Source organism: Ctenopharyngodon idella, chromosome 14 (genome assembly GCF_019924925.1).
Source record: "Ctenopharyngodon idella isolate HZGC_01 chromosome 14, HZGC01, whole genome shotgun sequence".
In the NCBI taxonomy this organism is placed as follows: Eukaryota; Metazoa; Chordata; class Actinopteri; order Cypriniformes; family Xenocyprididae; genus Ctenopharyngodon; species Ctenopharyngodon idella.
In genome coordinates, this window is record NC_067233.1 from 1537447 (window position 1) to 1562226 (window position 24780).

At 37.2% G+C, this 24780-nt stretch overlaps 1 protein-coding gene and 1 long non-coding RNA gene across 2 annotated transcripts; one reads left to right on the plus strand and one right to left on the minus strand.

Moving 5' to 3' along the window:
- On the minus strand, positions 1 to 24708 carry ergic1 (endoplasmic reticulum-golgi intermediate compartment 1). Its single transcript, XM_051860593.1, has 10 exons — positions 24539 to 24708; positions 15702 to 15763; positions 14400 to 14472; positions 11563 to 11657; positions 4671 to 4795; positions 4404 to 4508; positions 4261 to 4321; positions 2298 to 2398; positions 1691 to 1813; positions 1 to 1611 (listed from the first exon to the last, which is right to left on the minus strand). Exons 1-10 carry the CDS (start codon positions 24556 to 24558, stop codon positions 1504 to 1506), a joined length of 873 nt encoding a protein of 290 aa, XP_051716553.1. The 5' UTR covers positions 24559 to 24708; the 3' UTR covers positions 1 to 1503.
- On the plus strand, positions 15699 to 24006 carry LOC127494592 (uncharacterized). The gene is made up of 2 exons (XR_007924917.1): positions 15699 to 15805; positions 18463 to 24006. It is a non-coding gene; the product is annotated as an uncharacterized LOC127494592 (long non-coding RNA).
- Positions 24709 to 24780: the final 72 nt, after the last annotated feature.

Sequence of the window (24780 nt, forward strand, 5' to 3'; positions counted from 1 at the left end):
TCTTGTTACATGGCCCCATAATGTTTATTTTGATTCTTTTTCAACATTATGGTAAACCTTTATTAAAATCATGAAGAAAAAAAAACACTAACCCAAATTTTGAAAAGACATACAAACACAAACAACAAAGAAACTGGCTGTTGCTGTGGTTTAATCTAACCATCATGGTAAACAGTGGAGTGGCCCAGAAGATGATCAAGTTGGGCTAAATATCTGCTAACATGGCAACTCAACAGGGCTTGTTTGATTAAAACAGGTTTTAAAAAAGAAGCTGTTTGTGGTTTTTGTTCTCACTGAGGGAACTGAAAATACACTTCTGTTGGTTGACTTGTCAACAGCGCATCACATATCTGAAACCACACTTACTTTTGTTTTGAGCGGCCAGTGTAACCGGTTCAACCAGAATAACAGTGACAGGAAACCTTTCACGCTCTTTAAAGCAGGGAACGCTTGACAAGACGTAAACAACACGTTTCCAGCGTAATCTCCAAAACAATAAAAGGTTAAACATTAAACCTTATATACTGAGGAAATAAAAGTATCATTAAGCCACAGAGTCCTTTACAGACCGACATAAACTTAAAAAAACATTCCTTCAAGAGTCTTTAGTAAAAACATTCATAATTTCCCTTCAAACAAACACTTTAAGAAACTCAAATACAGGCCTACAATCAAGAGTTCAAGATCACCAAAGACGATCTGAGATCACACACCAAATCAAAACTGCTTTAAACATGTACAGGTTCATCTAATGAAATACGTCAAGCTCCCGAATAAAGATAAACAATCCAATTTCAAGAACATTAAAATCATTTTCAATGCATTTTCATGATAATAAAATATATATAACCCCAAATTCATCTGGATAGTTATTCCCATCATTCTTCATTATGATTCTTATTAGAGTAATGCAGTACGATTATTTAAATCTGCACATATTAAAGGCAATAAACACTACCATGAAGTGTAAACAAAACATAAATAACATATGACTAACTGTATGATGTAATAAGAACCGGGGAAAATGGCTTTAATTGTCATGAAAATACATCACACAATGCACCAATGTTTTATAAGTTTTTGGCCATTTATGTATATTTAAATGTAAATTTTAATGGCCTGATCACGTCAAGCAGTCCCTACGATCAGCTCAATTCTTTTAGTGTTCTGTTTAATCACTAGAACAGATCAAAGTGACACTATACCTCTTATATAACACTACACACTCACGTCTGCGAATGAGGAAACCCTGGCGAAACACAGGTTCTTTCCGCACAGCTTCATCAACACACGGCTGAGTTAGTGAATTCAATATGGCAGTGAAACAAGGAAAACACCTACAAACCCAAAATGAAATCACTGTCGTTGACTGTATCGTTTGGAGATGAAAAGCAGTCTGAATCTGAATGAGAAATGAAGATAAGAGTCTTCCAGTTGTGGCTAGTGTGAGCAGAAGTTTGGCTGGCTTAAATAAAAGACGTGATTGATGGATGTGAGCACAGCTCATGACATTTTCCCGATCTGGATTTTCTTCCAGGCTTCAGAGGCTGTGAATATGCAGGAGTCGATGATGCCGGCCACTGTGAACGTCCCGCCGATGATAGCGCAAATCTGACGACAGACAGAGTCGATATATAAATAATTCAAGAGAGAGAGAGAGAGAGAGAGGTACATATGGACAGCGACTCACAGTGGTGACGAAGCGGTAGAAAGGCTGTCTCCTCTCGGTGTATTTGACTGTGATTGGACTCAGGTCATAGCGAAACCAGATGGCCGGGATGATGCGGCCCGTATGGCTGTACGCCACATACTCCTAGAAAACATCAAAACAGAGGACTTCTCATCTTCAGATGTATTTGGACTCATATAATTGGCCACAATTATGGCCTCATTACTCACCACAACACCTTTGACCTAAAGCGATAAGTTTAATGGCTGAAGATCACTCTATAAACATCTATAATCATACAGCTGCTGCTGAGCGCTTTTGGTTTCACATGCGGTGTCTCTTAGAGTCTGGTCAAACCTTTGACACTACACTCATACTCGGAGTACAATTTCTCAGTAGGTTTACACCCTCTGAATAAGAACAACCTGACTTCATATGAACAGGCGGTCATGAACACACACACACACACACACACACACACAACACCGCCAGCTGTCATCCGTGCCCTACGTGTCTATAGAGGTGATAAATTCTTGATGGTGCTTAATAAAAGACAGACATAATTCATCCAGCATCTAGGGTAACCAGCGCTCATATATTTAGACTTCACACAAGCTTCTCAGATTACCTTGTTTGCCACGGTGTACTGGTAGGAAAACCTCTGCTTCCCTCCCAGATCCTCGTAAACTGTAGGGACGATCTTCAGAATGTAATCGTGAGACGCTAAAGCTGAAGAAAGACAAATGCATGGCTTACATTAATACAGTGTTTTCTTGCAGACCTGTCAGTTTAATGTGCTAGTTCATTCGAGTGACGTAGTTCTTCTCTCCTGTTTCTACAGTCTATTTATGTGCTGTTTTGTAATACGATCAGTGTGACTTGTGTTCGGTGGGACGCTTGTAAGCACTGCACCTCGACGGCTCTTAGAGTCTACAAACGGACGAGCGCATGAAGTGCGTGCAGCAGTAATCTAGCATTAACGATCATCTGTGCTCATACTTAAGGGTTTGAACAAATTCCAAACTCAAAGTATTGCATTTTGGCATGTTACTTGCCCTACAACATTTGGACATGAATGACGCCTCATATCGTATGGCTATGAGGAGTCTTAGGGCATAATGTTTGGTAAAATATTTGGTACAACTGTGTTAATGCCCGTTCACAGCAGAACTATTACTATAATGTTTTAATAATTGTGACCCATGCTGGCAAAATGAGTCAGAAAGCATGTAACCACTTAGATCATAGATGGAAAAGACCATTTACAGCCAATACAGGCAATTTAAAATAGGAAAAACATGTTTTTCAAAGCTTTTTAACAGTTATAGCGCCACCTATGCTTGTTTAGCATCATATGTCGCATGTGCTCACCTATTTTCATAAAGTTTTTGTTTAGGATTTATAGGCTTTTGAGTGTATTTTGCCATGCCCATTTTGTAAATGACCCTGTTATATGCACTGGTTTGGTTCCAATCGGGCAAAAAACCTAGGACTAGTTCGCAAAAGTAGTTTTTTTACATAATCGTGAATATTTAATGAACGATTTGATTGACAGCAGTGGTTCTTGAGGCAAAGTTGTTCAGCATGAGAAGATCTATCAAATGATATGAATATTGTGTGTATGTGTGAAACACCACGTGATTACAGAGGTGTAAAACATCAAGTTTCGTTCCGATCGGCCTCCGTTAACCTTGTCTAATAGGTGCTCAAAATTCATTGGCCGATGACAGCCTTGTTTTTTGAGATACAACAATGTCCTCATAGACAGTCATGGCACCTTGGACCAAGACACTGCATGCCAATTTTCAAGTCAATCGGACTAACGGTTGCGTAGTTATAGCTGTTTTCAAGTTTTTTTCATGTCATAGCACCACCAAGTGTCCAACTGCCACAATTCTTTTACTGTGACCAAAGACTGAGCCAATACGTATGTGTACCAAGTTTAGTGAAAATATCTCATTCCGTTCAAGAGTTATAGCCATTTTAGTTAAATTGGCTCCGCCCACTTTGAACGTTTTGGCGCCCCTTAGCGACCGTGAATTGAAATTTCAACTTTATTTGATACCTTTTGATATTCAGACTCCAGATAATCCTTCTGCACTGGTTTGGTTCCAATCGGGTGAAAAACCTAGGACTAGTTTGCAAAAGTAGGTTTCGGACAAAATTCGAAATGGCGGATATTTTACGGGATATACTTTTTCTTTGTCTTGAGCAAAGGATTCCAATGACACTATGACAAATGGTCTAGGAGTTATGAGCAGTTTCATGTTTTTGATTGCTGTAGCACCACCTATTGGCCAATCGGGGTCATACCTTGGAGTCTCTCCCCAAATTGAGACTTATCATCTGGCCAAGTTTCAAGTCTGTAGACCTTACGGTTTGGTCTGCATGATCAGTTTTACGGCAGAAGAAAAATAATAAAATCCTTGCAATTACAATAGTGTTTTAGCACTACGTGCTTGAACCCCTAAAAATAATTGCGTCATGTCATTGACTCACATTAGGCTAAATGTTTCTTTTGCTTACATCTATACAGTATGTCTTTAGAGTCCAAGGCTAAAGCAGAAAAGAAAGCTCACAAAAAGACGTACCATTGGACTGAAGTCTGTTGGCTCCACCTAACGCATTAAACGCCCCGTGGACATGCTGTACCTGCAATTGAGCGATATGACAATGACTGATTTTACATTGTCCTCTATTTATTATTGATTGCATGATGGACGGACTGCCCAACCTGAAGTTTCTCCCCAAACGCCAGTTTGTGGATGACGTGGGTCATATCAGGGCTCGTGGGCTGAGCGGTCGCACTGTGTGTCGACACATGAAAGTTTCCTGGAACCTGCAGAAACAAGTTATCAAACAGGCAAACACATCAGATGCAATCCTCAAGGACATGAATGACACTTTATATGGCTTCTAGTCTTACAATGAGCTGTTCCACAGGAAACATTCAACACCCAACAAGAAGAAAAGAGTTCAAGTGACGTCAAGCATCTCTTACTTTATTAATACTGAACTCCCCTTCGAAGCGGCATCCGTGGCCGTTGTTAAGAGGCACCTTCATTGAATTCTCTATGTGGCCCACTTCATGCCGCCCCATCTCATCCTGGATGTCCAAACCCACCACTGCATACATGCAAAGATAGAGGCAGAACAGAGAAAAGAGATACAGATAATTGGCGAGGAACGATTTCATTTACATTGTACAATAGGACACTTTTTCAACAACATTACCGGTGATGAAGATGAACAGTGGTCCTAAAAAGTACAGGGACACTTAAGACATTAAAAAGCATACATTTTATTGCATTTGACCAAATATTACCATACCGTAATTACAGTATTAACTTGATGCACTGAGATTTATCTTGAAATTACCTGAAAATAACACTTATTTTTTTTTAGATTTTACTATCTCTTGTAATAACATTCAGGCATTTTTAAGTTTGACTTAAGTGTCCAAATACTTTCAGGATGTTAATCAAAAGGAAAAGTGCATCTAAAACAATTCCTGGTAGATGTGAAAACTTTTTCATCTGCATGAAGCTGGAAAAACAGTGAACTCAACACCATACAAGATGAAAATAGACTGGTGATTAAGGCAGGTTTGAATGACATTTGAGAGTTATGGCAGATTTTCAGTGATTGAATTTGAGTCCGTATGGCTTTACTTCTATGACATCTTTACGACCCTGTTTTCACCTGGTGTTTAGATGCGTTTTGGTTGATTGGATCACAAGTAGACGATGCTAAATACAGATGTAAACGGGGTGTAAAATGTTTTGAGCTTGTCCACTTTTTCCAGAGGTAGTTGAAAACACATTTGACCGGATTGCTTTCGTAGTGTAGACGCTCATGTGGTCGAAAAACCACCTACTCTCCGTCTACTGACCTAATGCGTAAACAATATGGGAAGCGGTCTAGCCAGATGGGATTTAAACTTTGTCGGCTGAAGCACCAAGTCTGGTTTGAAGATGAAAAACGTACCAAGCACAATGTTCTCACAGACTCACACTCACAGCGTTCGGCCGGCCTTGAGGCTTTCAAAGCAGAATTTCTTTCTCGCCTACTTGTGATCCGATCGACCAAACCGCATTTAGGTGTAAACAGGGTCTGTAGTGTTTTTTGGATCTTGACAGTAATTGGCCAAGTTATTTTTAGGTGAACTATCCCAAAACAAGTTCTTGATGTAATAAAAATCATTTGCACAACTGTTTATTTGACCTTTAACAGCTGAGAAATTAAAAACCCAGACAGTGTGAAGTAGCAGATCTTCTGACGCTGTGGTTCTAAGTTTATGCTAAGAGAATCTTGTCCTGTTGCCCAATGCTATTTTAAGACTGACTTCCTAAATGGGTGAGAAAGCAACACTGGCTCTTTACTTTTATGACGACAGGCATGATTACGATTCATGATCTCAAAAGTGCAAAAAAATAAAGGTCAGCCAGAAACTGAAGGGAAGAATGATTCCATTGAAAGTTTTCCAGAACGTTTTACAATTTCCAGTGAACTGAACCACTGACGTTGCTTGGGTCACTCATTACCGATGCATACCGAACCGAACATCTACTGCTTAGACTCAATCCAGTAAACTACAACCACACATTAAGGAGTAAATGTGCGAATGGAAACAATTAATTGCCTTTTTAACCCCAATTTTGCGTGACCAGAATACTAAAGGTCTTGCATGGTTTTCTCAGCAAGCGCAGAAAGGAAAAAGCATCCACATTTTCCACAAAACACACGAGTGTTGAAAAGTGACGTTGTAAAGGAGGGAACAATGTGTAAACCAATTTTAAAAAACACACGTAGTTTTATGGAAAACATCCGAGGATGACATGATATCATATGACATGTATCATCAATTATCAGTTACTACGGAACAAATTTGAATGTCTTATTATGACTACTGATTAATTCATACAATGCGCTATTATTCCACTTATAATCAGACTTTTCATCTGGAAGACAAAGTGAGCAAAAAGGCCAGTAAATAACCACCAGGCAACCAACCACACCACCTTAGCAACCGCTCAAAAGTACATTTCAATGCCCTAGCAACCACCCTAAACACCATTTTCATGGGAAATACCCGTTCACACGTTCTTCAGAAAAGGTAAAACTCGACATCTACTTGTGCTTCTGAAGGCCTTTTTGAAAACAGCAAATGAGGTCATTATTCAGATCACAGTGAGGCTTGTCTTCATGACTCATAACAAGGGCAGAAAAACTTGGGTTTCAGTCACATATGCTCCATTTAAAAGAAAAACGTCTTCCATAATAGGCAAAACCCCTATTTCTCACCCATGAGACCAGCTCAAGATGTTGTTCTGAACATAGTTTGGCCTTTGTGTAATGTGTGAGAAACAGCCGGTTGCAAATGTCTTTCGAAACATTTGAAGATCTGCCCAAAAGTGACATCAGAGGTGACCACAATTCACTGACATTCAGAAACACAATCCTTAAGTCTCATTCCAAACAAATTTTAAATTTTTTTGGACAAAAAAGCAGCAAGGCATATGTTGGTTTAACTGCTTCTACGTTGGTTTAACTGCTGCTTCTACGTTGGTTTAACTGCTGCTTCTACGTTAGTTTATCTGCTTCTACGTTGGTTTAACTGCTGCTTCTACGTTAGTTTATCTGCTTCTACGTTGGTTTAACTGCTGCTTCTACGTTGGTTTAACTGCTGCTTCTACGTTAGTTTATCTGCTTCTACGTTGGTTTAACTGCTGCTTCTACGTTAGTTTATCTGCTTCTACGTTGGTTTAACTGCTGCTTCTACGTTAGTTTATCTGCTTCTACGTTGGTTTAACTGCTTCTACGTTGGTTTAACTGCTGCTTCTACGTTAGTTTATCTGCTTCTACGTTGGTTTAACTGCTGCTTCTACGTTGGTTTAACTGCTGCTTCTACGTTAGTTTATCTGCTTCTACGTTGGTTTAACTGCTTCTACGTTGGCTTAACTGCTTCTACGTTGGCTTAACTGCTTCTACGTTGGCTTAACTGCTGCTTCTACGTTGGTTTAACTGCTGCTTCTACGTTGGTTTAACTGCTTCTACGTTGGTTTAACTGCTTCTACGTTGGCTTAACTGCTGCTTCTACGTTGGTTTTACTGCTTCTACGTTGGTTTAACTGCTTCTACGTTGGTTTAACTGCTTCTACGTTGGCTTAACTGCTGCTTCTACGTTGGTTTTACTGCTTCTACGTTGGTTTATCTGCTGCTTCTACATTGGTTTATCTGCTTCTACGTTGGTTTAACTGCTGCTTCTACATTGGTTTATCTGCTTCTACGTTGATTTAACTGCTTCTACGTTGGCTTAACTGCTGCTTCTACATTGGTTTATCTGCTGCTTCTACATTGGTTTATCTGCTTCTACGTTGGTTTAACTGCTGCTTCTACATTGGTTTATCTGCTTCTACGTTGGTTTATCTGCTTCTACGTTGGTTTATCTGCTTCTACGTTGGTTTAACTGCTTCTACGTTGGCTTAACTGCTTCTACGTTGGTTTAACTGCTGCTTCTACATTGGTTTATCTGCTTCTACATTGGTTTAACTGCTTCTACGTTGGCTTAACTGCTGCTTCTACGTTGGTTTAACTGCTTCTACACTGCTTCTACGTTGGTTTATCTGCTTCTACATTGGTTTAACTGCTGCTTCTACATTGGTTTATCTGCTTCTACATTGGTTTAACTGCTTCTACGTTGGTTTAACTGCTGCTTCTACATTGGTTTAACTGCTTCTACGTTGGTTTATCTGCTTCTACGTTAGTTTATCTGCTTCTATGTTGGTTTATATGCTTCTACGTTAGTTTATCTGCTTCTATGTTGGTTTATATGCTTCTATGTTGGTTTATCTGCTTCTTCGTTGGCTTAACTGCTGCTTCTTCGTTGGCTTAACTGCTGCTTCTACGTTGGTTTATCTGCTTCTACGTTAGTTTATCTGCTTCTATGTTGGTTTATATGCTTCTATGTTGGTTTATCTGCTTCTACGTTGGTTTAACTGCTTCTTCGTTGGCTTAACTGCTGCTTCCACGTTGGTTTATCTGCTTCTATGTTGGTTTAACTGCTTCTATGTTCAAGGTTCAAAGTTTATTATAAGCCCAGAGGGCGATTTTTGGTGCAGCATAAGATTTGTAAACATATCATACAAAACACACAAACAAAACAGCAAACACAACATTCTGACATCATACACTCAAAAAAATAACTCTTCGAACGAACATAAAAAAATCATGGAAAGGATTTCCACATGATAAAGTTGCTTTATTTCACCATTATGCAATTCTGTTATTCAAATTTAATGTACTTACGTTGGGTCAACACAACCAACTTAGTTTTTATTAACATTAAAGGTTTATTTTTACTCTATGCAAAATCCTTGAGTTGTGACAAAACAACTGACTAAGGAAGAATCTATAGTTATGTCCAACTTACTCAATTCAATCATGGACAGTGGTTCCACATGATTGAGACAAGTAAAATCCAATAGATTCAACCATGTTAAATTAACTAGAATCAATTGTGTTCATTTAAAATAAAATAAAATAAATAAAAAGCAATAAATAAATCAATAAAAATAAATTGTTTTCATATACATTGATTTTTACAATTAATTCTTCTTGTTTAATTTTGTGATGTTCTGTGTTAGAAATCTAGTTGTGATACTGGATGCATCCTAAATTGCCTTAACCAAAAACATTGTAAAGCCTAAATTGATCATAAGTCCACTGGTGGCAATGGTTTTACAATCAACATAGGCTTACAATGCTTTTGGGAAATGCAACCCAGAGCACTACCACAGTGATTACTTTCTTATTAAAGTAATTTGTTTGTTATCAGGTCTTCAACCCAAGCACAAGTGCAACAATTCACCACAATGGTAACCCTAAAACTATTAATTAACAGAAACTTTTAAATACCAACATAATAGAACAGTAAACATTAAAAAGTCTTTCCATTTTCTCATCTTCCTAAAAACTGCTTAAAATAACACTTTATTTCAACATTTACACTCCTAGTTCAGCCCCTTTGCAAAGCATGATGGGAAGTGAAAATTCTGGTTGGGTTTACTTGATTGAAACATGTTATTCCAATATGAAAACATCAAGTTAAGTCAAAGAGTAAGGTGCTGTTTACTCTCACTCTCTGCATATCACTTAAAAAATCTAATAACCACCCCACTATCTTAAATTCTAATTTAAACTCTGAAATTAATCTCTTTATTAAAACATGGGGCTGAACAGTATTAAAAGCTGATGAAAAATATACAAAAAGCAATCTAACATGGGTTTTACTTCCCTCCAGATGTTTCATAATCATGTTTAACAGGGTGGATGAGGCATCCTCAACTCCCCTTCTGGCCTGTTAATCAAACTGCAATGGATCTAAAAGACTTTGAGTTTTCAGTAAAAGTTCATCCCTGACAAATTTCTCAAAACATTTCATCACCAATGATGTCAGAGCAACAGGTCTAAAATCTAAGTTAGTCTTAGGATAACTTGTCTTCCCTACAGGGACAACGATGTCTTCTTTCCACAACTTAAAGCGACTTTTGGAATATATTATAAAAAACTGATCCGCACATGTCTTTAATAAACGTCCCCCAATCTTATCTGGTCCAGAGGATTTTCCCACCTTGCACTTTTTAAAAGTGTTTATAACATCCTGTCGATTGAAAAATGTACACTCCATATTACACACAGTCTCATTCCTAAGCACAATCATTTCACTAGTAAAATCCTCCACATCAAATCTAGTATAAAAAGTATTCAATTCTTGTGCCAACTGTATATCGGATTAATAACCAACCAGTTTTATGGGGGCATTACTTTTACTCTTGGATCCAGTTATAGCATGCATTACTCTCCCAGGCAGAGCCAAGTTTGTTTCTTCTAAGATCCTCCTACTTTCTCCACTTTATTTGTTTATGCAAATCATGCTTCCTTTCCAAGCTTCTTTGTTGGCTTAACTGCTTCTATCAGTTTAACTGCTGTTTCCATTTAACCGCTTCTATTGTTCTCCACATTTAAACGATTAAATGTAAATTCTTAGTAAAACTCATCATTGGATCCATTGTTCTATGATCCTAATTAGGGCTTGGTAATACAGCTTAAAGTCTCAATATTTTTCAGGCATTTGTCATCTCTTAATATTTGTGTTATTGCTGAGATCTTGTGTGATAAGCTAGTTTTAAAACAAAAAAACAGCCACATTCAAAATATTTATTAAGTATTTACAAATTTAATGCATCTAAAAGCTGGTTAAATACAATAAATTACCACTCTTTTCACTAAATGAACACAAGGAAGAATATTTAACCATTTTAGTATGCTCGGCATAACCGTGTAGCCGACCTAATTAAAAAAAAATCATTGTGATATTCATTTTATTTCACCAGCAGTCATTTGATCGCCTAGCCCTAACCCAAATAACTAGTGACTATCTATTAAGTCACAACAGGAAAAAAAAGTCATGTGACTGAGTCATTTACGCAAACATGACATATCAGGCATTATTTGGCAAATCTTTATGCAGATGTATTACCAAATATAAAACGACATTTCCTCATACGCTTGCTCACGTATGATTTCCCGTTGAGTTTCAAAACAGCGTGTCTGATTGAGGGAAAGGTCCATCCTAATCCCTCTGTGAGAAAACACACACACAATATATGTCTCAAACTGAGACTTTCATGTGTGGGAGGCCATTGTGCATCGTTTCCCATCATAATCTACGTCAACGAATTAAGACCACATACCAACAGTAAACTCACTGCTCGAATGCTCAAAAAAACAACAACACTCATAACATGTCAATAAAAGATGATGATGTGACAAACATGTGGGTGGAAAAACATCATTCAGAAGAGTATTTATGTATTTTATGTATATACTCACAATCACAGTGTAAGTTTGGCAAACTGATGTTTAAACTCACATCTATCTTCCCCCCACTGTCCTTATCGGGGTCATCCACATACAGTTCATTTACTCTGTAAAACACACATGAAAATAAACACATGCATTAAATTTAGTTCTGGCAAGCATTAGCCATCTGTAAAGGTCATCTGCTAAAATTAAATATTCAAGCTTGGCAGTAAAATGCCAAAATTGCAATTTTCGTTTCCTCACTTCCCCCGGTGAAGACGTGAAAGAAGTTGACACCAAAGTCTATGTCCTGTGTCAAACTGAGGTTACAATAGTGTGATTGCAGTCAAAAACATCTCAAGATACATTTGAAAATTAAACATTTTACTAACTAAAAATATCAAGTGGTCTAGCCAGCAATAAAAAAAAAACTACTGTAAGTTAACAAACATATTTTCTAGTTAAAAAAAAAACCCTAAAAAAATCCTAACCTGTTCTTGAGGTTGAACCATTTGAAGAAACAAGCCACTTTTTCCATTTCATAAAAAGCTCAAAACATAGGATATTTTCAAGAGTGATCTCTGTGACATCATTTCCCTATTTTATAACTTTCTTATCACTTCATCAAAATAGCTACACGTTGGTGGCACCACACTGACATTGATTTAGGATGGGGAAACGTTTTCAAATATTAACATTTTTAAACAGAACTGCTTATTTTAAACAATAATAACAAAACATTTAGTCTCATTCGCTTCCATTTATTTTTGCTGAACAAAAACCGTCCGTCATGCTGCTTGATATTGCACACTGGTATTTGTTATCATATTATTTTACTGCACTTTATTATTCCCCTATAGCGGCCAATGAATCTAAAGTCTTGCACATGTGCTGTTATTGAGGTGGATACGGGTAAGTTTAGACACTGGTTTGGTGGTATGGGTAGGTTTAAGGGTGGGTAAAGGTCAACAGTGTAATTATAGATGGAGGGGTTTTTAATATACAAGTACAGCGTAAAAACATACACCGATTAGGCATAACATTATGACCACCTTCCTAATATTGTGTTGGTCCCACTTTTTCTGTCAAAACAGCCCTGACCCATCGAGGCATGGACTCCTCTAGACCCCTGAAGATGTGCTGTGGTATCTGTAGATGTTAGCAGCAGATCCTTAAAGGGTTAGTTCACCCAAAAATGAAAATAATGTCATTTATTACTCACCCTCATGTCGTTCCACACCTGTAAGACCTTCACTAATCTTCGGGACGCAAATTGAGATATTTTTGTTTAAATCCGATGGCTCTGTGAGGCCTGCATAGGGAGCAATGACATTTCCTCTCTCAAGATCCATTAATGTACTAAAAACATATTTAAATCAGTTCATGTGAGTACAGTGGTTCAATATTAATATTATAAAGCCACGAGAATATTTTTGGTGCGCCAAAAAAACAAAATAACGACTTATAGTGATGGCCGATTTCAAAACACTGCTTCATGAAGCTTCGGAGCGTTATGAATCAGCGTGTCGAATCAGCGGTTCGGAGCGCCAAAGTCACGTGATTTCAGCAGTTTGACACGCGATCCGAATCATGATTCGACACGCTGATTCATAACGCTCCGAAGCTTCATGAAGCAGTGTTTTGAAATCGGCCATCACTATGTAAGTCGTTATTTTGTTCACCAAAAATATTCTCGTCGCTTTATAATATTAATATTGAACCACTGTACTCACATGAACTGATTTAAATATGTTTTTAGTACATTAATGGATCTTGAGAGAGGAAATGTCATTGCTGGCTATGGAGGACTCACTGAGCCATCGGATTTCAACTAAAATATCTTAATTTGTGTTCTGAAGATGAACGAAGGTCTTACGGGTGTGGAACGACATGAGCGTGAGTAATAAATGACATTATTTTCATTTTTGGGTGAACTAACCCTTTAAAGTCCTGTAAGTTGTGAGGTGGATCCTCCATGAATTGGACTTGTTTGTTCAGCACATCCCACAGATGCTCGATTGGATTGAGATCTGGGGAATTTGGAGGCCAAGTCAACACCTCAAACTCGTCATTGTGCTCCTCAAACCATTCCTGAACCATTTTTGCTCAGTTCTGATGCTCACGTGTCCACTGTTGGCTCTTTTGGCGGTGGACAGGGGTCAGTATGGGCACCCTGACTGGTCTGCAGCTATGCAGCCCCATACGTGTGTATTCTGACACCTTTCTATCAGAACCAACATTAACTTCTTGAGCAATTTGAGCTACAGTAGCTCATCTGTTGGATCAGACCACACGGGCCAGCCTTCGCTGAGCCTCGGCCGCCCATGACCCTGTCGCCGGTTCACCACTGTTCCTTCCTTGGAGCACTTTTGATAGATACTGACCACTGCAGACCGGGAACACCCCACAAGAGCTGCAGTTTTGGAGATGCTCTGACCCATCGCAATTTGGTCCTTGTCAAACTCGCTCAAATCCTTACGCTTGCCCATTTTTCCTGCTTCTAACACATCAACTTGGAGGACAAAATGTTCACTTGCTGCCTAATATATCCACCCACTAACAGGAGCCGTGATGAAGAGATGATCAGTGTTATTCACTTCATCTGTCAGTGCTCATAATGTTATGCCTGATCGGTGTATGTGTACAATAAGTGCACTGTATCAACAATTTAAATGTTAGTACATAGTAGTTAAAGACACTTGATATAAAGTGGGACACATCTTTGTGTGTGTGTGTGTGTGTGTGTGTGTGTAAAAGTAGAAAAATTTATGATACCATTTTCAGATTTTAAACCAGACCTTTTTTTCCTTCATTATAATCTTAGGACAGGCATTTTTGATTATAAACCCCACAGCTTTCATACATACATTTCTGTAGCGATGAATCCTGTCAGTTCTGAGAGAAAGAGGAACAACATGAAGACGCAGCAGCATATTGAAACTGAAGGGATAAGAAAAGGTCAAGAAAACATTTGTTAGTTTTCAGAGAAACATCACTCTTTTTTCACCCCAAATTAACATTCTCAACCCATTAGCAGTGATGTCATTTCTTTAAATTATGTCTGACTATGCAAAATGATTTCATCTTGTGAAGTGTATATGAGGGCCGTTGCATAAGGCGATTAAACGTGCGTGGCTTTATTGCTCTGGTTAACGTAATCGTTACCAAGTTCAACGTGTGATCAGATGAGTCAAAGCGAGAGGCTGGCCACAGAAGCTAGTACATATTTACATGGAGACAGTCTCCAGTGACTCTGTGGTCATGTGACTCTGTGGTTGACACGTCACTCTGAGTCTGGTTTGTTCCAGTTTACACAAGCTAATGTTTAGCTATAACACAAACAATAAGGCGTGTCGCTATGACACATAGCTTCAACATGGGTTATATCACTTGTTCCACTTTAATGAAGATAATACTGGGAAAGATTTATTAACACTTTGGTGTTACTACAATTACATGTAAATTATTGATTTTTCCTTTTAGTTTACTGTAGTTATGTTAACTAAAAAGCTTTAAAAACAGTGGATTAAACCAAACAGATGACGTTAAAAACAAGGTTGATTAAATCACACAGATTATTCATTGATTTTAGCTTCCCTTCCTGTTTTATTATACACAGTTGATTAAATCGAAGAGACACTATTGATTTTTTTTCTTTCCTGTTTCTGTTTTGTTAACTATAAGTCCATCAAATTGAACAGATGTCATTATCTATCTAAAAAGCCATGAGCGTTTATCTTTCAAATCTCTCATATTTACCCTTATTCACAGAACCGGTTTAGCAGCTAAATATTTAGGTTGTGTTCAGGGCTGGTCTCAGCAAACATGACTAAACGTTAAGTAATTGACTCGAGGCCAAAACAACAAAGGACAGAAGCACAATAATGAGCATATCATGTCATGATGAGTCAAACGGCAACACCTTAGCATTACAAACATCCATCCTTTTGAATCACGAGGGAATGATGAGCCATTTATGCAGGACAACATTAGGAAACTACAACTGAGTCAGCAAAATGGTTTGGGAAAACACAATCATCAAAAGGAGGAATGTTGGTGGAAGCGGCACATGAGCAACAGGCTGTAAAAGCCAGTGCCAGATGAAGCGAATTATTGGTTGATTGGAGTGGATGATGGGAAATAGGCATTATATAAACATCAGCACTCACTGAAAGCTCCGGTATATGTGGGCTGGGTGAGATCCTTGGGCACTTTCCTGTAGATATCGAACCTGGAAGGAAGAGAAAGAGAGGAATAGGGGAAGAAAAGAAAGGTAAACATTGTGTGTGTGAAAGCACATTGTGTTCCCAGAGCATTACGGAGCAGTTCAGGAATTTGAAGTATGGGCCGCGGTCCCAGATGCAACAGTCTGGAGCGACCCCCGCTTCTGGAGTCACACCTTACAATCACGACCCACATCTCTCAATACGGCAGGCTGTCAACATCGACTGAACACACATCAATCACCGAGACCAAAAAGCAAACAATGAGCATTTCACAACCACACACTTAAAAACTATGAGCTTGAAAAGGACCCTTCAGACTACTGGCCTAGATAAACAACAAACCTTGATGTTGGCTTGAGAAAGCCTGACCAGAAAGTCTGAAGAAGTATTAAAAGGTTTTCTGTTTGAGGTTTAAAGTAGTTTTAAAGCTTAAAATTTAAGGCAAAGTCTATCAGAAAAACAAGCGATGCATTAATAAATCGCTAACATGTTTTAACATGACGCTAGCATGCTATGAATGAACTCATTGCTAACATGTTTTAACATGACGCTAGCATGCTATGAATGAACTCATTGCTAACATGTTTTAACCTGTTGCCTGCACGATTTAACACATTGCTAGCCTGTTTCTAGCATGAATTAGCACATTGCTAGCATGTTTCCAACATGGATGAACACTTTGCTAGCATATTTTAACATGTTTCTAACATTAACACAATGCTAAAACGTTTTATTGTATTTTAAAATCAATTAACAGATTGCTATCATGTTGCTAACATTATATTACACACTCCTAACATGTTTCTAACGTGATTTAACATGAATTATCACATTGTTAGCTGCCTGTTTTTAGCATTAACATGTTGCTAACATCATTGATTTAACGATAGTCAGTGCAGTAAAAGTGATAATATTTCCGAATATTATTTGTCTTTTAAAACCCAACTGAGCAAGCCGAAGGCGACAGTGGCCTTTTTTTTTTTTAAATTGCAGTAATGAGAATGACATTTTTATCTTCATGAATATAACAGCAATAATAACTATAAAAAAGGTTTGTCAGTGTGAAGTAATTTGAAGTTTAAAATAGTTTTAAAGCTTAATTTTTACGGCAAAGTCAATCAGAAAAACAAGGGATGAATTAACAAATTGCTAACATGTTTTAACATGTTGCTAGCCTGTTTCTAGCATGAATTAGCACATTGCTAGCATGTTTTAACATATTGCTAACTTGATTTACCACACTGATAACATGTTTCTAACATTTCTAACAGTTAACACTATGTTAACATGTTTTAAAATGTTGCTAGCATGATTCTAACGTTAACGCAATGCTAACATGTTTTGGCATATTTTAACATCAGTTCACAGATTGCTAGCATGTTATATTACACATTGCTAGCATGTTTCTAACATGATTTAACGTAAATTAGCACATTGCTAGCATGAATTAACACATTGCTAGCTGCCTGTTTTTAGCACGTTTTTATGTTGCGAATATGATTGATAATTTAACATTGTTAACATGATTTACCACATTGCTACCATGTTTCTAACATGAGATTATACATTGCTTACATGTTTCTAATGTGATTTAACATGAATTAACACATTGCTAGCATGAAATAACACATTGCTCGTATGTTTTAACGTTAGCTGCCTGTTTTTAGCATTAACATGTTGTTAACATGATTGATAATTTAACATCGTTAACATGATTTACCACATTGTTAACATGTTTTAACATGTTGCTAGCATGATTCTAACATTAACACAATGCTAAAATGTTTTAGCATATTGTAACATCAATTAACAGTTTGCTAACATTGTATTACACATTTCTAACATGTTTCTAACGTGATTTAACATGAATTAACAGTGCTTGTGTTTTAACATGTTGTTAGCATGATTTAATACATTTCTAGCCGCCTGGTTTTAGCATGTTTTAACATATTGCTAACATGATTGATGATTTAACATTGTTAACATGATTTACCACATTGCTTGCATGTTTCTAACATGAGTTAACACTTTGATAACATGTTTTAACATGTTGCTAGCATGTTTCTAACATGATTTAACATGAATTAGCACATTGCTTGTATGTTTTAACATGTTACTAACATGTTGTTAACATGATTTACCACATTCATGTGGTAAATCACAGTACTGTAAGTGTACCTAGCATGTTTCTAACATGAGTTAACAATTTGCTAACATGTTTTAACATGATGCTAACATATTACACATTGCTAGCACGTTTCTAGCGTGATTTAACATGAATTAGCACATTGCTAATATTTTAGCATGTTGCTAACATGATTTTCCAGTGTTAGCATGTTCTATGCATCCCATTTCATGTACTTATGCACCATTCTATACCGTTTTAGTATAAATACACTGAAAATTTTAGTGAAATATGACTAATATGAAATATGACTTGTGATTCGCCCAGAAACTTTTAGCAGTTTAGCTATTTGAGTTGAGCAAAATAACTATTTAGGTGACATGCATTTCTCTGTACTGCATCTGTGTTTGCCATCAGACTGTGCTCTTATAATTCCTTACAGTTCAATGGCTGTGTTGTTACTTCGATAAAACACAGTACAGAAAACAATAAATCAATACATGATATTTGTAATTCTATTAAATAAAGCAACAGAGTTAATGCACAGTAAACTGTCAAAGTCATGCTTTTTATTAACAGAAAAGAAACAATCCTCGGTTTGTTTGAGACGACACCAAGAAAGAAGCGAAGGTCCGTGTGTAATATAAGCCCCTTCAGGAATGCGTCCAATCCCTGACTTTTTAAGGAGCTCCCAAACAAAGTCAAACTATCCAGCCCAGAGTCTTGTGCCCTTTTTCGGCTCTGAAACCTTCACGGCTACATCACCGCTCAGGTCCAACCCTCTGCCCTCAAAAACACATCTGTGAACATTTCTAGCAGTGAAATGACCCGAGTTGACGCAATGCTGGAGGGGGGAGAGGGGCTGACTTCCTGTCGAAGCAGACGCCCTGCTGTTTCTCTGCTTCACACCAACCATACAGTTCACCATGTTCTGAAAGAAGCGCTCACAGGATGTAGAAGGTAAAGCTATTGTGTGAAACCCAGAAGGACACGCTGTTCTTAAACCGCACTGACGTCTTCACTTACAGTACTGTGTAAGACCTGAAGTAGTACTAAAGAGTACAGAGTGGCCCCAAAGTATTTGGACACTCACACTGCTTAAGGCCCAGTACAAATGTTTATCCTTTTTTTTCTTTCTAAAAATTGCACGTTTCTGTATGAATCACATTTTATGACACATCAAACGAAATCGCCACCTCATTTTCTCATGAGATCAGGTTGGATTGTCTCAGAACTCATATTACCATAACTGTAAACAGAGTCTAAATTCAATTTTTAGATAACTTCAAGAACAAAAATCTTAAAGGTTTCAAATGGGGGGTTTTGTGGCGATGCCTCAGAAGAACCATTTTTCTTCCCCAAAGAACTTTTGAACGATTGAAAGGTTATATGAATGTCTTTATCTGAAAACCCTTTCAGTCTACATACAGTACCGTATTATTTATCTCTCTACTTATATGTGCAAGGAAAACATGCACAAAAGCATGTTTTGCGTCTTGGATTTCCTCAGCTGGATTACCTCTGGTTCTCAGTACAGTTCAAAGGCGTTCAGCACACACACACAAGTGTGGATTAGGCCAAACGCACGCTTTTCAGCGCATTGCATAACAGCCGTAACATTTACACGTTCCCTCAGGCTGTGGAGGAGTTCACTGCTCGGATATATCTGCCAGATATTTCATATTTCCTGCGTTACAACAGCAACAAACACCCACAGCTGCTCTGCGAGGCAATACGTCAGAGTCCAAAACAGGCACAAGACTGTCCCACAGCAACACAGCCATGTGTTTATCATACAACACTGCACAAGTGTTTCTTAAGAAGAGTCTGAATGTACAGTGTGCAATGTTTGGATTCGATGTTGACTACATTTGTTTTACGATTAATCCATTATCAAATTCGCTTATCGATTATTTTACAGATTTTATTGATTCGCTTGGAAAGCCAGCTGTGAGGTCAGCTGGCTGTAATGGCCTGTGGTATATTGTGTGTCACACCGCAGGAGGTTTACGAGTCTATTCTCAGGCAAACGCCACCATTCTCTGCGTCTTTCTGAAGAGGAAGTGATGTTTTATTTCAGGCTTGTTTGTCACTTTCATTGGTGTATCAGATAAGTCAACAGATGACCTAAAAGGAAGCGTGATTGTAAACAAGGAAACAAGGCTGTGTTGTCGCCTGAGCAACCAATATTTGGGTCAATGACGTGACGGGTCATGTTTTTGTCCAAAGGCCTTAATAATAATTAAAAACAAAGATATGACATCCAAAATATGTAAGGTGGTACAACTAGACCTGTTTTATTGACTTTAAAAGGTTTTAATTATATTTTGATACATATAAAAGGTATTTTAAAGTGTCAAAAGGTCATTCGGTTTAACCGTCCAACTGTTCATTTGTGATTAAAATATCTTAAAACTGTAATAAATGTATATATTATTTAATCTGGCATGATTTTATAACATCATATATCAACATAGTATTAAAATTATGTGTAGAAGTCGTTGCTTTGTTATGAGAAAGAATGTCCGGAAAAATGAATTTCATTGATGTCATTCGGAGTAACCAATATAAAGGGACCATTTTGGATCAAGTCATGCGGTCAATATCATGTGACAGGACGTGACATCATTCAGACACCTGCAAAGGACCATATGGTCGTGAAGCAAAGTAACTAACTCTCTCTTAACTATTTGACAAATTCATGTTTTCACTTGATCATACGCATGTCCCGAAACATCAGGTCATTCGGTACAACCGCTATAAAACATGGAAAATGTTGTAATATTTTTAAAACTTGTACTAAATATAAAATGTATGATTGTCCTTTTGTTAGCTAGCTAGATATCAGCCTGTTAGCATTGTTTGAAAATATCGTCATTCGGTATAACCAAAAGTGTCATTCGGTAAAACCGAAATTTTGGTTAAACCGAATGACTTCTTTGGTGACAAATCTTGTAAAAAATGATAAAAGCAGTGTTAACTGATTATAAAAACCACATAATCTCATTGTTAACACTTAATAAAACTTAAAAATTAATTATATCTCCATTATGTTTTTTTTTTTTACACTTTTAAAAAACATGATGCAATATTACAACACCCGCAGTCCTACATCTGCACATGCTCTGTGTGACTCTGTTGAAAGCCAGCCAAAGACAAAAACACTGGATGTTACAAGTTTCAAATTACAACTGCCTAAATAGCTGAAAAAATAGGTTGAAACTTTACCAGCCTCAGAACGTCCAGAGCAAACAAAGACAGGAAACACTCCATTCAATCAGAATCTGTCTACAGTCAGATTACAGTCTCAAGAGAAACTAGATCATTATGAGGATAGACTTTTTTTATTACACATTAATTTTCAGCCTGATTTTCAGCCTGTTTCCTTTGAATCCTGTAAAGCCATTGTTGAAAGTCTAAGATCAACTTCATTTTCTCTAGATATCATTCCATCTAGATTTCTAAAACAGACACTAAACACTATCTTTAACACTAGTCTGGGGTTGTTCCTGACTGCCTAAAAACAGCTACAGTAACTCCATTATTAAAGAGGCCCAATCTTGATTCTTCGAACTTTAATAACTTTAGGCCTATATCAAACTTGTCATTTCTCTCTAAGATTCTTGAGAAAATTGTTTTGACCCAGCTGCAGTCCCATTTGACGTCAAATAATATTCCTGAAAAATTTCAGTCGGGTTTTAAGCTCTGTATTTGATATAGTTGACCGCAACATTTTGATTTCCAGGTTGGAGAGCTGTGTTGGACTACAGGGAAAGGTATTGAATTGGTTTCAATCTTTTTTTTAACTAACAGAAGCTTTAATGTTTCTATTGGCCAACATAGTTCATCCTCACACCCACTTGCTTGTGGGGTGCCACAGGGCTCAATTCTTGCTCCAATTTTATTTTCTATATTCATGCTGCCAATGGGTGCTATCTTTGAGAAATTTGGAGTGTCATTCCACCTTTATGCGGACGATACTCAGATGTATTTTCCCTTGCAGCATAAAAGTAAAGATTTTTTAGGACCTCTGTTGAATTGTCTAAACGAATTACAAAAATGGTTAAAGCAGAATCTCTTAGTGTTAAACGAGAACAAAACCGAAATCATTCTGTTTGGTGCAAAGACTGTGCCCTTCATTTTGGTCATCTGTCTTCCTACCTTACACCTCGTGCCAAAAATCATGGTGTTCTTTTTGATTGCAACCTGGGTTTTGAGAAACAAATTAGCGCAGTGGTCAAATCATGTTTTTTCCACTTACGGCGTTTATCAAAAATCAACAGTTATTCACTTGTTTGTTCTATCTCGTCTAGATTACTGTAATTCACTTTACTATGGTATGAGTCAGTCTTCTACAGTGCGCTTACAGATGGTCCAAAATGCTGCTGCAAGATTGATTTCAGGCAGACGAAAGTTCGACCACATCTCGCCCATTCTTATTTCACTAAACTGGTTACCAGTTAAATTTAGAATTATTTTTAAAATTTTAATTTTTGTTTACAAATCCTTGCACAATCAAGCCCCACCAATCTCTATTTATAAACCAAATAGGTCCCTAAGATCCAGTAATCTTGGTCTCCTCACTGCTCCACGGTTTCATTTCAGAGGTGATCGAGCCTTCGCTGTTGCTGGTCCTAGTCTATGGAACAATTTACCAGCTTCTATTACAGCTGCGCCTTCTTTGCCCATATTTAAATGCCGGCTTAAAAATCATTTTATGTCAATAGCTTTTATCTAGCCATGTAAATTGTTTTGTTTCGATGTTTTGTTGTCTCTTATTTATTTTATTCTACCTGTATTGTACAGCATTTTGGATCAACCAGTAGTTGTGTGAAAGTGCTTTATAAATAAAGAAAGAAAGAAAGATTGATAAAGCAAAATGAAAACCATTTGGATTATATTACAGCTTCTGACAAAAAGGCTGTATTAAATTAGTGGTAGAATAAAACCGATTTAATTCAGATTTTTCCTCATATCTTGACTTTAAGTAAAGTTTAAATATGTGACGTATAACAATTAGTAGGGATGTACCGATATGAACATTTTGGCCGATAATTCTTTATAATTGAAAGCCGATAACCGATATATTGGCCGATAAATCTAAATTTTTATATAATTTTTGAGAGCCTGATTACAAAAACAAAAGTTTCACCATTAAATCCATGTCCCAAACACATGATTATAATGTTCTCATTATAATTTTATGTATTTTATATGATGCACATGTTGTACTGAACTGTATTTTCCTTTTTGAAGTGATTTCAAAAATATTTCAAGCAATTCAACACCATCATGGTGAACAGTGCACATCTGAAGTGTCTCAGCTGAAGGAAATAATCCATTATTTATCGCCTTTAATATATCAGCCAAGTTTTCTTATCGGGCCGATAAAGATAACATTAAAAATGAACATATATCGGTCGATACCGATATGGTGGCCGATATATCGTGCATCCCTAACAATTACAGATAAATTTAACTTGGACGACTTTTATAAAATTTGAGCTTAGTAAGATTTTTTTTTTAACGCTGTCAAATCGATTAATCGCATGTAACATACACATATATATTTACAAACTTTAATGTTAGATGCAATTAATCGATTTGACAGCACTATTTTTATACTTTTATTCCGCAAAGATGCATGAAATTGATCAAAATTTACAGTAAATCCGGAAAAAAAAAATCATAATATTAAGTAGCAAATCATGATCATGTGACGCTGAAGACTGGAGTAATGATGCTGAAAATTCAGCTTTGATCACAGGAATAAATTACAGTTTAAAATATATTCACATAGAAAACAGCTATATTAAATTTTTATAGTATAGTTTTTGGTCAAATAAATGCAGCCTTGGCGAGCCAAAATAATAAAAACCTTTTGTACGGTATAATATTTCTGGAAATCAAAACTATTAATCGTATTTTTGTGTATGTGTGTGTTGATTTGTCCTCTATAACTCCAGCACAAAAACACGTCGTGATAACAACATTTACATTTAAACTACTAAAAAAGACATAGTAAAGGTTAGTTGCACGCACCCTGATCTACAGAAATGCTTTCTCTTAATTCTGTGTGTATAAAACCATTCAGCGTGTACATTACTGATTCACTGTGAATCTTTCATAGTCCGTTCTGTGGTTTGGATAAGGCAGCAGAACTCATGGCATGATGGTATGAAAGTCATTTTCAGATGTTGTGAGTCCTGTTTTATATTTGCATAATCATACAGTGTGACCAGTATGAACAGGATGGATGACTATGTACCATCAATGGTTTATAAATGTTATAGCTTAGAAATAAACTTTGATGTGTTTAGGATAGTGATAACTAAGGAGACATATACTTCTACAACTTTTCAACTGCACCTGAATCAAGTGATAAATGACAAAAAGACAGTTTTTCATAAGTGTTTTCACTATACAAACAGAGCAGTCTTCTGTAGTTTATGGAACTACTGGCTGTGTCTTAAAAACCTAGTGCGCTGCCTATCTAGACAGCACTCAGTGCATCACAGACGCGTTTCGAACGCTCGTTTAGAAGAACACTAAGTAGGCAGCTCGTTAGGTTTTGAAACACTACCATTGTGTCTACGGTGGACGTGTTTGATTCATGCATTAGAGGAAAAACACAAGCCAGCAAACCTCTACTCACCTCCGCACATCGAAAGTCATTGTGACTGCAAAATCAAGTGTGTTATATTATAATGATGTATTACACACTCTTAAAGTGTTTTAAAATAAACGACACTACTGCCTACTCCAGATTCTTCCTTCAATCCTGCCGGCTGTTCAGACCGGATGTGACATGCGCTTAGGACGCTTTGCACAATCCTATTGGTCGGAATGCTGCGAGCGGCATGATTCTGTTTCCGGTTAAGAAATAAGTTGTGGTGC